This window comes from Syngnathoides biaculeatus, chromosome 17 (assembly GCF_019802595.1).
Source record: "Syngnathoides biaculeatus isolate LvHL_M chromosome 17, ASM1980259v1, whole genome shotgun sequence".
Taxonomy (NCBI): domain Eukaryota; kingdom Metazoa; phylum Chordata; class Actinopteri; order Syngnathiformes; family Syngnathidae; genus Syngnathoides; species Syngnathoides biaculeatus.
This window is the reverse complement of record NC_084656.1, coordinates 1,764,889-1,778,720: the sequence shown is the minus strand read 5'-3', so window position 1 is coordinate 1,778,720 and position 13,832 is coordinate 1,764,889. Positions and strand designations below refer to the sequence as shown.

At 42.2% G+C, this 13,832-nt stretch overlaps 1 protein-coding gene across 2 annotated transcripts in view; it reads left to right on the top strand.

The window, feature by feature from the left end:
- The window catches only part of megf10 (multiple EGF-like-domains 10), a 139,800-nt gene that overhangs the window by 43,517 nt on the left and 82,451 nt on the right, over positions 1-13,832 (top strand). For both annotated transcript variants that reach the window (XM_061802002.1, XM_061802001.1), the window contains exons 6-8: positions 8,649-8,895; positions 11,277-11,397; positions 13,422-13,558. In XM_061802002.1, the coding sequence (XP_061657986.1) occupies positions 8,649-8,895; positions 11,277-11,397; positions 13,422-13,558 (505 nt within the window). The remainder of the gene's footprint in view (positions 1-8,648; positions 8,896-11,276; positions 11,398-13,421; positions 13,559-13,832) is intronic.

Below are 13,832 nucleotides of genomic sequence, written 5' to 3'. Positions count from 1 at the left end.
TGATATGCCAGTAGAACTGAAGAGAAGAACACACAGTCCAACTACACTTCAGGAAAGCGATAGAATACTGCAAATGGTTTGGTCATTTTCCTGTGAATCCCTGTATCAGTGAAAAAACTGTTTACGATAAGTCTGGCATGCATTGTAGACTCTGTAATCACTTGATGGGAAAAGGTTGCACTCCCATCCTCTACTTCGCCCACACCCACCCATTACTTTTGTAGACTGAGAAAAAAAAACGGCTAAGATAAAGTTTTTAAAACTTGACATCAGCAATATGCAACTTTCCCATCATTAATTTTGACAAACATGCACAGGTTGTATCACTGTTATTTGTCCTGTTAACCATCACCAACAGTATTTTTTGACGTAGCCATCTTGAGTAGACAAGGGAATGAGTGAAAGGTGTTGTCAAGTGAGTGGCTAAGGAGCCTAAAGCCTTCCTTTCATCCAGGGCAGATTTCATAAGGGTTCCAGGGTTGGTCAACTTGAATGCAGAAGGGTTTTATGTGTGCATCTTAGTATCCCCTTTGTGTGTCGCCAAATCTTTACCAGACAGGACTAGACTCAGCAAATTGTAAATTTGCATCCTAGCCATATATGCTTTCAACCTTGGTTCATTTAGTCAAAAACAGGATCTGATTTTCTTAAAGATCCAAGGTTATTTATGTAAAAACAAATTTAAAAGATATTTTTCCTTATGTGTGAAGTTTTTACAATTATAAACTATGGTTAATCACAGTTAATCCATCCATTTTCTGAGCCATTTATCCTCACAGGGATTATCTATCCCTATCATAGCTATCTCCAGGCAGGAGGCAGGGTACACCCCGAACAGGTTGCCAGCCAATTGCAGGCACATGGGTACAGACAACATTTGCACTCTCAATCACACCAAGGGGCAATTTAGAGTCTCCAATTAAAGCATCTCTTTGAGGATGTGGGAGAAAACCATAGTGCCCGGAGAAAACCCATGCAGGCACAGGGAGCGCATGCAAACTTCACACAGGCGGGGCTGGGATCTGAACTCCGGTCCCTAGAACTGTGAGGCCAACACTCTATAGCTGCACCACTGTGCCGCCACTCATAAGGCAGTGAGAAATAATTACAATTTTACATTTGTAAGGAGAAGAAGCTTACATTTTGCCATACATTGACAGTGTATGCAAGTCATTACTCAATGTTGTTCACAGTCACGGTGTCATCCATCCATCCATCATTTTCTACCGCTTTTCCGGGTCAGTTCGCGGAGGCAGTAGCTTTAGGAGGGATACCCAGGCTTCCCTTTACCCAGCTACTTCTTCCAGTTCTTCCGGAGGGATCCCGAGGCATTCCCAGGTCAGTCGGAAGACATAGTCTCTCCAAAGTGTCCTGGGTTGTTCCCGGGGTCTCTTTCCGGTGGTACATGCCTGGAAGACATCACCACAGAGCTATCCGGATCAAATACATCAGCAACCTCATCTTGCTCTTCTCGATGCGGAGGAGCAGCAGCTCAACACTGAGCCCCTCCTGGATGACTAAGTTTCTCACCCTATCTCTAAGGGAGAGCCCTGACACGCTGCAGAAGAAACTCATTTTGAAAGCTTGTATCTGGGACCTTGTTCTTTCAGTCACGACCCACAGCTTGTGACCATAGGTTAGGATAGGAAGGTAGATCGATTGGTAAATTGAGAGCTTCGCCTTTCGACTGAGCTCCCTCTATACCACAATAGACCGATACAATGTCCACATCATTCCAGATGCTGCACAGATCCACCTGTCAATCTGCTGCTCAATTTTTCCCCATGATATTTGAACTCCTCCATTAGGGCCAGGATGCCATCCCCAAACCGGAGAGGGCACACCACTCTTTTTTGAATGAGGACCATGGTCTCAAAATTGGAGGTGCTGATTCTCATCCCTGCCACATCACACTCGGCTGCAAAATGTTCCTGTGAGCATTGGAGATCACGGATTGATGAACCCAACAGAACTACATCATCTGTAAAGAGCAGAGAAGCGATACTGAGGCCACCAAACCGGACACCATCTATGCCTCGGCTGCACCTAGAAATTCTGTCAATAAAAGTTATGAACAGAATCAGAGACAAAGAGCAGTCTTGTGGAGTCCAAACTCCCATGCACCCTCGAGGATCCTACCGAAGGAGTAGAGCTAGTCCACTGTTCCACAGCCAGGACGAAAACCACATTGTTACTCCTAAATCAGAGCTTTGACTTCTCGATGGCAGCCTTCACTGAAGCCATGAAGGGCGAACGCGGCACCTCAGCCGGTGTGGCTCATTTTCGGCACCGTGGTGGTTTATAATGGAGCCGAGCCGTGCTGCTTTAGGGGGTTGTTCATAGCCATCGCAGTGCGCGATGAGCTCTCGTCCTCTGCACCTGTGCAATCATTTTTTATCGACGAACTGGGTCTCTAGCAAACTTATGAAGGGTAAATCCATTCTCCCGAGTGTTCAAGCAATGTGCAGCAATGCAACGAGCTGGCATTTTGGCTAACACGAAGGAACAACGAGCTACCTTCACAGAGGTAAAACGAATGGAAACAAACGAGTCCACTTGGGTGCGCTTCTGTCCCTTATGTCACTTCCTGCTTCTTCTCGAAAACAAATCCCTCGAGAGGATTTTCATGGTGGGAGTTACAAAAAGCTGTATACGTCAAAATTATGTTTTGTGGTGAAAAAACGCATGGGCCCATATTGGCTGCCATTTTTTCATTAATAACATACGAGAAATCATCCATTTCATGACAGTGGCCCTTTAAGTTTGCAAAGCCTTTGGTAAAATCAGTTAAAAGTGGACCAACGAGGCAAAATTAGAACTGCAAAGCTGCTTTGACTGCATAGACTGGAGTGTCTTTGAAAATTCAGCGAGCAGCCTTGATGAATTCACAGATATTGTTACTGAGTATGCCAGTTTCTGTTAGGAGTTGTATGTACCAAAAAAAAAAAAACTTTTTGCAAGTTCAATAACAACAAACCATGGTTTACTGCCAGACTTGGGTAACTCTGCCAGGCTATTGTAGTGGGGATCAGGCCCTCTACAATTGTAGTAGAAACCAGCTAACTAAAGAAATTAACATTGCTCAGAGAGACTGTGCAGCTAAACTGAAAAAAAACATCTTGGCATTAATGACTACAAATCAGTCTTTACAATTGCTCACTAATTACAAACGACGTTCCCTCCCAGTAGAAAACAAGAGCGGGCTAGCCGACAACCTCAATAGCTTTTACTCCAGATTTGAAAAGGACACTTTCACACCGCACACAAAACCGCACACCACCGGCCACTCCACCATTGAACATCCATGAAAGGGACGTTAGGTAGTTCTTCACACAACAAAAGATCAACAAAGCGCCGGGCCCAGACCATGTGTCCCTATCCTGCCTCAAAGTCTGTACAGACCAACTTGCTCCTGTCTTCACAAAGATCTTCAACAGATCTCTGGAACTGTGTGAAGTACCAACCTGATTGAAACACTCCACCATTATAGTGGTTTCAAAAGTCCCACCATCACACCGGTCTCTCAAAATGCAGCAATCTCAGGTCTTAATGACTACAGGCCTGTTGCCATGACATCTGTGGTCATGAACTCCTTTGGAGGCCTTGTGCTGGACCACCTCAAGAGCGTCATAGGTCCCCACCTGGACTCACTGCAGTGTGCCTATCAAACTAACAGGTCTGCGGATGATGCTCGCAACATGGGTCTGCACTTCATCCTTGAACATTTCGACGAGGGAACCTATGCGAGAATCCTGTTTGTTGACTTCAGCTCTTCGTTTAACACCATCATCTCTGAACTCCTCTGCTCCAAACCTCTCCAGCTTTCAGCTGTCATCTCCCAGTGGATCTACATTTTCCTGACAGGCAGGACACAGCAGGTGAGGCTGTGGGACACCACTCCAACCATGCGCACTATCAGGACCAGGGCAGCCGAAGGGTGTGTCCTTTACCCGCTGCTCTTCTTGCGCCACACAAACGACTGCACCTCGGGGCCCCTGACCGTCAAGCTCCTGAAGTTCGCAGATGACATCACAGTGATCGGCCTCATCAAAGACGGCGATGAGTCTGTATATCGACAGCAAGTGATTAGATTAGAGTTTTTGTGTGGCCAACCTAATGAAATGATTGTGGACTTCAGGAGGCATCCTTCACCACAGCTGCCCCTCACGCTGTCCAATTGTCTTGTGTCAACCATCGAGACCTTCAAGTTCTTGGAAATTACAGTTTCACAGGACCTGAAGTGGAAGACGAACATCAACTCCATCCTCAAAAAGCCCAGGAAAGGATGTATTTCCTGCAGCTTCTGAGGAAGCACGGCATGTCACGAGAGCTGCTGAGACAGGACCACACAGTGATCATCAAATCACTTATGTGTTCCTCCATCACAGTCTGGTTTAGAGCAACCACAAAAAAGGACAAACTCTGACTGCAATGGACGATCAAAACCACTGAACAGATTGTCGGCAACACCCTAAAAACCCTTGAAGACTTGCAAGCCACTCAAACTAGGACCAGAGTAGGAAGGATCCTTTCAGACAAAGTCAAATTCTTGATCAGCGAACGTACTTGTTTGGACACACCCTTATATCCTGCTGGTCCATTCAGTGTCAGATTTCGTCATACATCTACTATCGCACGAGTCGTCACTTTAATCTGCTCCCCTTATACAATTGTCATTGCAGTGGAGGCGAAGGGGAAGGGCTCTCTGTGTGAGCTTAACATATTGTGTTGACGCACTCTTAACTGTTCGAAATGAAAGAGACTCTTATAAGGAATAGTTCCTATTAACTCAATGGTTGTTGCTCTTTGTTCTTGTTACTTTGTTTATTCTTTGTTTTGAATGTCGTACCAGGGTATCACTGACTGCCAGAGACAAATTCCTTGTGTGTTGTTACACACTTGGCCAATATAGCGGATTCTGATTCAGATTCTGACTGTTGTCTGTCTTCATGTGCCCTGTGATTGGCTGGCAATCACTTCAGGGTGGGATAGGCTCCAGCACTCCCGCAACCCTCGTGAGGATAAGCAGCTCAGAAAATGAATGGATGGATTAACTGTGATTAGCCATATTTTTTGGACAGTTGAGTTCAATTCCACTGGTCACACCCAAACCTGGTTACCAACAGAATTGTTGAATATGTATCTCACTGAGGGCCACCTTGTGCACAAGTGAGAAAAGGCACACAGCTGCACACTTTTGTGGCTGTGTGCGTTCTACCAACAATTGAAATCTGTCACATAATTTGTGGAAGTTGTGCACTCAGAGTGGAACAACCCAAAATGTGGGCATTCTTTGTCAAATGTGAATGTCATGTGGACTTCCTTTCCTGGACTGCATACCCTGTTGTAAGTCTTGCCCCACATGAACATGAAACGTAACTTTGCCGGTTATGATCTATTTAACCCTGGTGTGGCCTGGTGTTGACGGCTGACTCGTACTGATGGTACAGGACACTTTTGGCCCCTATACGCTCACCGACTGCCTAGCAGCCATCATGTGTCCCTACCACATTCTACCGATGGCCAAGCGTCAATGTATCATATCAATTGGCCTCCCTTCTCTGTCGAAAGATCCTCGCGATGAACTAACTCGTCGATGTCCTCCTCAACATTTCCCAATGAAACAATTTCCTCAACTTCAGGTTCAACCACCACTTCAAGCCTCTCAAATTGAGCAGGAGCATTTCTTTTTCATATTTCTCAATGGTTTCCTGTTTTGTTTTGATGGACAAAACAACTTCTTCTCCTTACTGGCCTTGGCTATCAATTTCTTGGGGCCTATGGTGAAAAAAGATCAATAAATCCATGAAGACGTTGTTGAGTGTACGCGAGCGTATGACAATGGATTCAGTGAGAAACATACAGGAAGTCCGTCATGGGTAAAGATCTCTCTTAGCCAACGTGATGCCAGGAAATTGCTCCAGGGGTGGCCAATAGGAGAGCTACTCTATCACACTGCTTTCAAACCAAGATACAGTACAGGATATTTACGTTCGGTTGAATCCAGCGCCATTCATTACCTTTCGTATCCTGAATTTCTCAAGACAAATATTTTCCAGGGAAACTTTTCGTAACATAAATCTTTTATTAGGAGAGACTTTTGCAAGTAGAGGTTCGACTGTATTGTGAAATTTTTTGAGTGATGTTGCTTCAAAATGTTCTGGAACTTAAACTACGCCGTTGATTTTCCTTCCCACATGACAATTACCCAAAGTACACAACCAAGATAAAGTAGTGGCTTAGGAAGGATCCCGTTCTTGAGTAGTCTAGCCAGAGGTTGAACCTCTCTGGAAAGACTTGAAAATGACTGCCCACCAACACTTTGACAGGAAATGTTCAGGAGTTGGTTGACATGATGATTCGGTAAAAAGTGTATATATATATATATATATATATATATATTACCATGGAAGAGATCAGGAGAGAAATGGAGTAGGGGTTATTTTTAAATAAGAGCTGGCTAAGAATGTCATGGACGTGAAAAGAGTATCAAATCGAGTGATAGAGCTGAAATTTGAAATTGAGGGTGTTATGTATAATGTGATTAGCGGCTATACCTCACAGGTAGGATGTGACTTTTAGTTGAAAGATAAATTCTGGAAGGAAATAGATGAAGTCATTCTGAGCATCCCAGACATAGAGAGAGAGTTGTGAATTAGAAAGATGGAGGCATGCACTGGAAATGAGAGGAATGAAGATTAGCCTTGGTAAAACAGAATACATGTTTGTGAACAAGAGGGGTGGAGAGGGAAGTGTGAGGCTCCAGGGATAAGAGATAGCGAGGGTGGACGACTTCAAATACGTGGGGTCAACAATCCAGAGCAATGGTGAGTGTGGTAAGGAAGGGAAGAAATGGGTCGAAGCAGGTTGCAACAACTGGCGGGAGGTCTCTGGTGTGTTGTGTGACAGAAAAGTCTCTGCTAGGATGGAGGGCAAAGTTTATAAAACAGCAGTGAGGCCAGCCATGATGTCCACATTAGAGACGGTGCCACTTAAGAGACAACAGGAAGCACAGCTGGAGGTGGCAGAATTGAAGATGTTGTTGTAGAGATCTGTGTGGAGGATTGGGCCAAAATCCCTCCTGTAGTGTGTGCAACTCTTTTGACCAACTACAGGAAACGTTTGACCTCTGTAATTGCAAACAAAGGCTACTGTACCAAATATTAACATTGGTTTTCTCAGGTGTTCAAATACTTATTTGCAGCTGTATTACACAAACAAATTGTTAAAAAAATCATACATTGTGATTTCTGGACTTTTCTTTTTTGATTATCTCTGTCTCAGTGGACACACACCCACGATAAAAATTTCAGACCCCTCCATGATTTCCAAGTGGGAGAACTTGAAATATAGCAGGGTGTTCAAATACTTACTCTCTTCACTGTAGACAAAGGGTTGCAGGAACATGACATAGAAGTACAACGATCTGGTATGGACCAGACAACACTTGTGACAATATATACATGAACTGTAATCACTGAGACAAGACGCATCAGGGACAGACACACCTATGACAAGACCAAAGAGAAGGTTGATGGATGTTGTGAGGGAAGACTTGAAGGCAATTGGTGTTAGAGAGGAAGATGTAGGAGATTGGCTTAGATGGACAAAGATGACATGTTGTGGCCATCCCTAACAGGACAAGCTGAAAGAAAAAGAAGTGATCAATCAAAAAGGCAACACCTGAGCATCTAGAAACACCCAACATCTTTCAATATGTTTGCTCACTTGAAAAGTGGGTGCACTCAAACAAAGGATGCTGTCTTTAGTTGTTTAACACATCTATTTGTAAATACCATGAAATAAATGCAATTTTGAACTTTTGTCTCGTATTCATCATTTGATCTGAAACCAAAATGTCGTCATTATAAAAGAAAAACATGGGAATTGACTTTGCCGTTTCAATCAGTTTTGAGGGGACTGTAGATCAATAAGCAACACTTATTTCTATAAATCGTGGCAAGTGTTTACAATTTGAGATAATCACTTGTACAACATTCAAAGGAAATCAGAGTGTCCCATCACTGGTGAGATTTTCTTAGAACATCCTACCCATGCGGTACTTGAGGGTTACAATGTCCTGTGGGCACCACATTTGTGACCTATTCCCTCGAGCATTAAGTTGAAATTGATCCTTCTCCAGATCATTAAGTAGAAGCTGCAACATAATGTCATACAAATATATATTCCACCTTGTGTTTAATTAGGCATACCCACGCAGAAAACTGCACAGGCAAAGCTGATTAGAAACCTAGTCCTCAGAACTATGAAGGAAATGGGAAAACACCCCTTTGTACTGGGGCCAGATGCCCTCCAGATCCAGCAGATGGTGGGGGAAGAAAAACTAGCTGTGTGGATTATTAATCGTTCATTTTGTTCTGGACATACATTTTGTACCAACCTTCAACATTATAATGGTTTGCTGATTGCCAATATCATGATTTTTAGTGAGCAGGATTGTACAAGACATTTCCAGGTTCTAAATCGCTAAGGCATGGTGATATACCTTTTTTTTTACAGAACATTTCCCCCACCCCATTGATTTTAATGAATTCAAGAGATGAAAGAGGTGAACAATAAAAGAACAAATCAAATGTTTTCCATGTTGTCTCATTAAAGTCCGAACCATTTTGTGCTATTTTCTACAGGTTGTGACAATGGCCACTGGGGTTCCCACTGCAGTCACAGATGTCAATGCCAGAACAAAGCTCTGTGTAACCCCATCACTGGTGCCTGTATATGCACTTCTGGATACAGAGGTTGGCGTTGTGAAGAAGTGTGTGAGATGGGCGCCTATGGTAATGCATGTCAGCAGAAATGTCTTTGCCAAAATGGGGCTACTTGTCACCACGTCACTGGAGAATGCAAGTGCTCACCAGGATACACTGGAGCTTTGTAAGTCTGAGTGTAAAAATGTGTTATTCTCCCTCTAATCCTTATAATGAAGAACTACTTAATATTACATTTGCCCTTCAATAATTTCAAATATTAATTGCACAATATACCAGTTCGTGGAGACAACAGTAAAACCCAAGTAAGCTTTGTTCTGTAAATTGTTTGGAAGCAGACATGCTCCAGCCAACAACAGATTCACAATGTTATTTTACACATTGTGTTTCAAGTTACTGCAAACACGAGTATATCCTCACAAGGGCCAATGGAGTGCGGTAGCATTATCCCAGTAGCACAGTGCTGTGAAAAAGTATTTTTTTTTCTTCCCACTTTAAGATCATCAAACAAATGCACATATCTTATAACTTAAGTAAAATTTCGTTTTTCAATGGTGACTTTTTTATTTCAGAAAAAATATTCAAAGCCACTTCACCTTGTGTGAAAATCTAATTACCCCGTTGTTAAATCATTTCATTCATTCAATTACTTACTGTAAATAGAACCTGTCTGACCAAAAAGAAGATGCCCAAAAGACCTGCAAAATCTGCAACAAAAATGGGATTCCAGAACTAATGATGAATAAGGTAATTCACGTACATCAGTCTGGAAAGGGTTAGGAAGCTATTTCTAAAGACTTAGTACTCCAGTGAACCACAGTGAAACCTATTATACTCAAACAGGGAAAACATGGAACACTTGTGAACTGTCCCAAGAGTGGCCGGCTAGCATAAATTAGCTCATAAGCATATAACGACTCATTCAAGAGGTCAAATATGAACCCAGGACAACACTTAAAGAATTGCAAGCCTTCCTTGCCTCAGTGTCAGTTTTCATGACTCAACAAAAAGGAAGAGAGTGGATAAAAATGGCATCTATGGCATAGTTCCTAGGTGAAATTCACTACTGACTAAAAAGAACAAAAAGGCTCCTCTCACTTTGCAAAAAACAAACCCAAACATCTGAATGTTATGATGATGAATATTCTATAGACTGTTCAGTAAAAAGTGGAACTTTTTGGAATGTGTGTCTTGTACATCTGGCATAAATGTAAAACTTCCTTGTGTGTGATCGTCTGGAGCTGCTCTCCGCGACAGAACCTGGACGACTTGTAGTGGCTGATGGAACCATGGATTCTGCTCTGTACCAGGATATCCCAAAGATGAATGTTTGCCCATCAGTCTATGACCTCAAGATGAAGTGTACATAGTTTCTGAAGCAGAATAATGATCCGAAACAGACCAGCAAGTCTACTTCTGAAAGGCTTCATAAAACAATGAAGGATTTGAAATGGCCTCATCAAAATCCAGCTTGAAATGCTTACCTTGACAAGTTTGTTCATGCTCGAAAGCAATATAATGTTGCTAAATTAAATTATTTCTATAAATAAGGGTGGGTGCCCCCACAGAAATTTGAAAGACTCATTGCCAATTATAGAAGCGCTTGATTTCAGTTGTTACAAGTGAGGGCGGGCCAACCAGTTATTAGATTTATGGACTTTTTCCACAAAGGGCCAGGTAGCTAAGAATAGTCTATTTTTTTATCTTAATAAATAAAAGCACCATTTTAAAAACTTTCATCTTTACTTCGATTATCTGTGTCTGATGTTTACAACTATGCAAAAACAAAAAAATTCATGGCACTCTATCATCACAAGTCTCCTACGAGTGCCCCCCAGTGCTGTTTGCTAATCCATGTGTGTAGCACCATGTAAGATGCTGCACCAACATCCTCTCTTTCACTTATGAAATAAATCTATGAAAGAAAACACTGGCTGTTTCCCAGTGTTTATTTTACTAATGTAAAAAATGTTTGCCACATCAGCCTTGTTTGCTATTTGGCAATTCTGTAGCAGTCCATGACTTCATGCAGCGTTACCATTCATAATGTCATTAGAGCAAAACAGCTGCAATTTTCAAAGCCAGGATCTGCAGCTGCATTCTACTCACTGAAGGCCCCGCAGCATGACTGAAAATATTTTTACTGTCTATTGATTACTATCCTCTTATCTGAAGGCCTATTAAAAACAGCACTGTAATATTTTAAGCTCTACAGGCTTTTGGCTATTCTCAAGCAATTAGATGAAACTATTCTCAACATAGAGATGCTAGAAAAATTCTATTAAAATTAGTGTGCCAAGATGATTCCCAAAACAGCATCATCACATAATGTCTTGTTGGTTCAATAATGCCCAACAGAACCAATCAATCTAGAAAGGTTGTCTATTGAATAATCACATGGTGGAGCATTTGGTTATCTCATAGTCAAAAACTTTGGGTTTGAATAATACCTCCCTCTGACCCAGCCTGGACAACTTTATAATTTTGTTTTTAAATTACTGTATCTTTTAATCCTCTGAGAAGAAAGTGTCTTGTGTTTGTCCTCAGTTGTGAGGATGCATGTCCCCCAGGTAAACATGGACAGCAGTGTGAAGAGAGGTGTCCCTGCCAGAATGGCGGCATATGTCACCATGTGACCGGAGAGTGTGCTTGTCCTTCAGGATGGATGGTATACACACATTCCCAACATATTCTTTCTCCTGAAAAAAATAAACAATTTCTTTTGTTGACGCTTAATTGATACTTTTTTTTGCAATGGCACCTTCAAGACGTCTCCTGTAAGAAGAAGCTAGTTGCAATAACTGCTCTGGTGTGATTTTTGCCCATTCCCCCACACAAGCAATCTTCAAATGTTGTTGGAATGGTGTTTTCAGTGTGTTTAGTGTGTTTCATTTCAACAGCACTTTTGGAAATATATTTAGTAAGATAAATGGTGACATGACTTATTTTAGCCACTGTATAAACCATATACAGTGGGGCCTCTATTTTCAAGCGTCTCTAGTAAAGAAAAATTCAGGTTATGACACAGCTCCTCAGAAAAATATTGTCTCTTGCTGGGAAGGAAAATTCAGGATACGAAAGGAAAAAATAGGCGCTGGATTCACAGCCCCCAATTCCACCGAACATAAACATCCTGTATATCGGTTTGTATGGCGCGATAGAGTTTCTCTCTCATTGGCTATCGCCATACCATCTTCCTGGCATCCCATTGGCTAGGAGGGACGTAAATCTTTATCTACGATGCACCTTCTGTATCTTGGTTTGTGTGGTGCGATAGAGCTGCTCTCCCATTGGCTATCGCCATAGCATCTTAATGGCATCCCATTGGCTCGGAGGGACATCAATCCTTACTCATGATGCTTCCTTGGACACTCGACTGTCACCAAATCAAGCTAGCACATAATGGAAAAGTACAACTTTTTGTGAGTTTTTCATTTTTTTTTGCAAGTTTATTAATCTCTATTTGCCACGGGCCCCAAGAAATTTAAGTGGAAATAAGTTGTGTGCTGTCAAACATTTTCCTCCTTCTCCATCCCCCACTATGCCGTTTGCTTGTCACTCACCCTTGTCTTTGCATAGCTGCCCAACGCTAAATGTAAATAAACATAATTTGTATTCTTTACATTATGGGGGAAGGGAGGGGGAGGGGGGTGGCTTGGAATGGGTTAAGCTATTTACATGTAAAATGAGCTTCGACTTGCAAAAAAATTCAAGTAACGAAACGACTTCCGGAATGGATTAATTTCGTAAGTAGAGGTACCACTGTACACTGGACATATGCCTTACAATGCTAAACTGTTAGCCTACACTGAGCAAAACAGCCCCTTTAGGTCGTCAAACTCGTCAGAGGGATTTTTGGAGCCATGCTTTGCCTGATGCCTCAACTAGGACCTGTTTGCCATGGGTGACCCTGAAGCCCCAGACTATTTGGGACACACAAACCCCTCCACTACGTCAAGATGATAGCTCACGGAGGAGACACATTCACGCATTCATTTTTTCATTAGAAATCTTTAAATATTATCCATCCATTTCTATCCATCCATTTTCTGACCCGCTTATCCTCACGAGGATCGTGGGAGTGCAGGCGGCTATCCCAGCTGTCATCTGATTGGACTCAGGGTATACCCTGAACTGGTTTCCAACCAATGGCAGGGCACATAGAGAGAAACAACAACTGGGAGAAGATGCAAACTCCACACAGGCAGGGCCAGGATTTGAACCCTCAGAACTCTGAGGCCAACGCTCTCCAGCTGCGCCACCGGGCTGCCTCTTTAAAAATTAGTGTTTCCAAAAATGATAAAACAATCCTCAACAACAAAATTTTTGTCCTTATCAACTTATGTAGTTCATCCACTGGACAGTGTCTCTGCAGCCCCGGATACACGGGAGAACGGTAAGAAATCACGCATAATCAATCACACCTCGGGGCAATTTAGAGTCTCCAATTAATGTTGCATGTTTTTGGAATGTGGGAGGAAACCAGAGTGCCCGGAGATAACCCACGCAGACCTCTTTAAAAATTAGTGTTTCCCAAAATGATAAAACAACCCTCTACAACAAAATTGTTGTCCTTATCATAATAAACAGAGGGCTCAATACTTGTGGGGAATTGAACAGTGTCCAGGAACAGAACAACAAAATCTAGTGAAATCTTTATTTACTGTGTGAATGTATTGTTGTATTTTATAGGGTACAGTATGTGGACAGCCATGTCCAGAGGGGACATTTGGCCTCAACTGTTCCCAAGAATGCCAATGTCACAACGGTGCCTTATGTAGTTCATCCACTGGACAGTGTCTCTGCAGCCCCGGATACATGGGAGAACGGTAAGAAATCACACATTTCATAGCAGCAGGGGGGAAAAAAAAATAAATAAAGTACTTTGATTTAATTTGCTCTGATTTCTAGATTTATTTTAAATGAATAAATAAATGGATGTAGTAACTCTGTAAGTAAGTAACATGAAATAGACTTTGTTCAATTCATACCTTTGACTTTAGGTTTCAAGATGGTGGGTGCTCGTCACAGTCATAATGAAACTTAACTCATTCATTCATTCATTCATTCATTCATTCATCCCACTATAATTTAAGAAAGCTG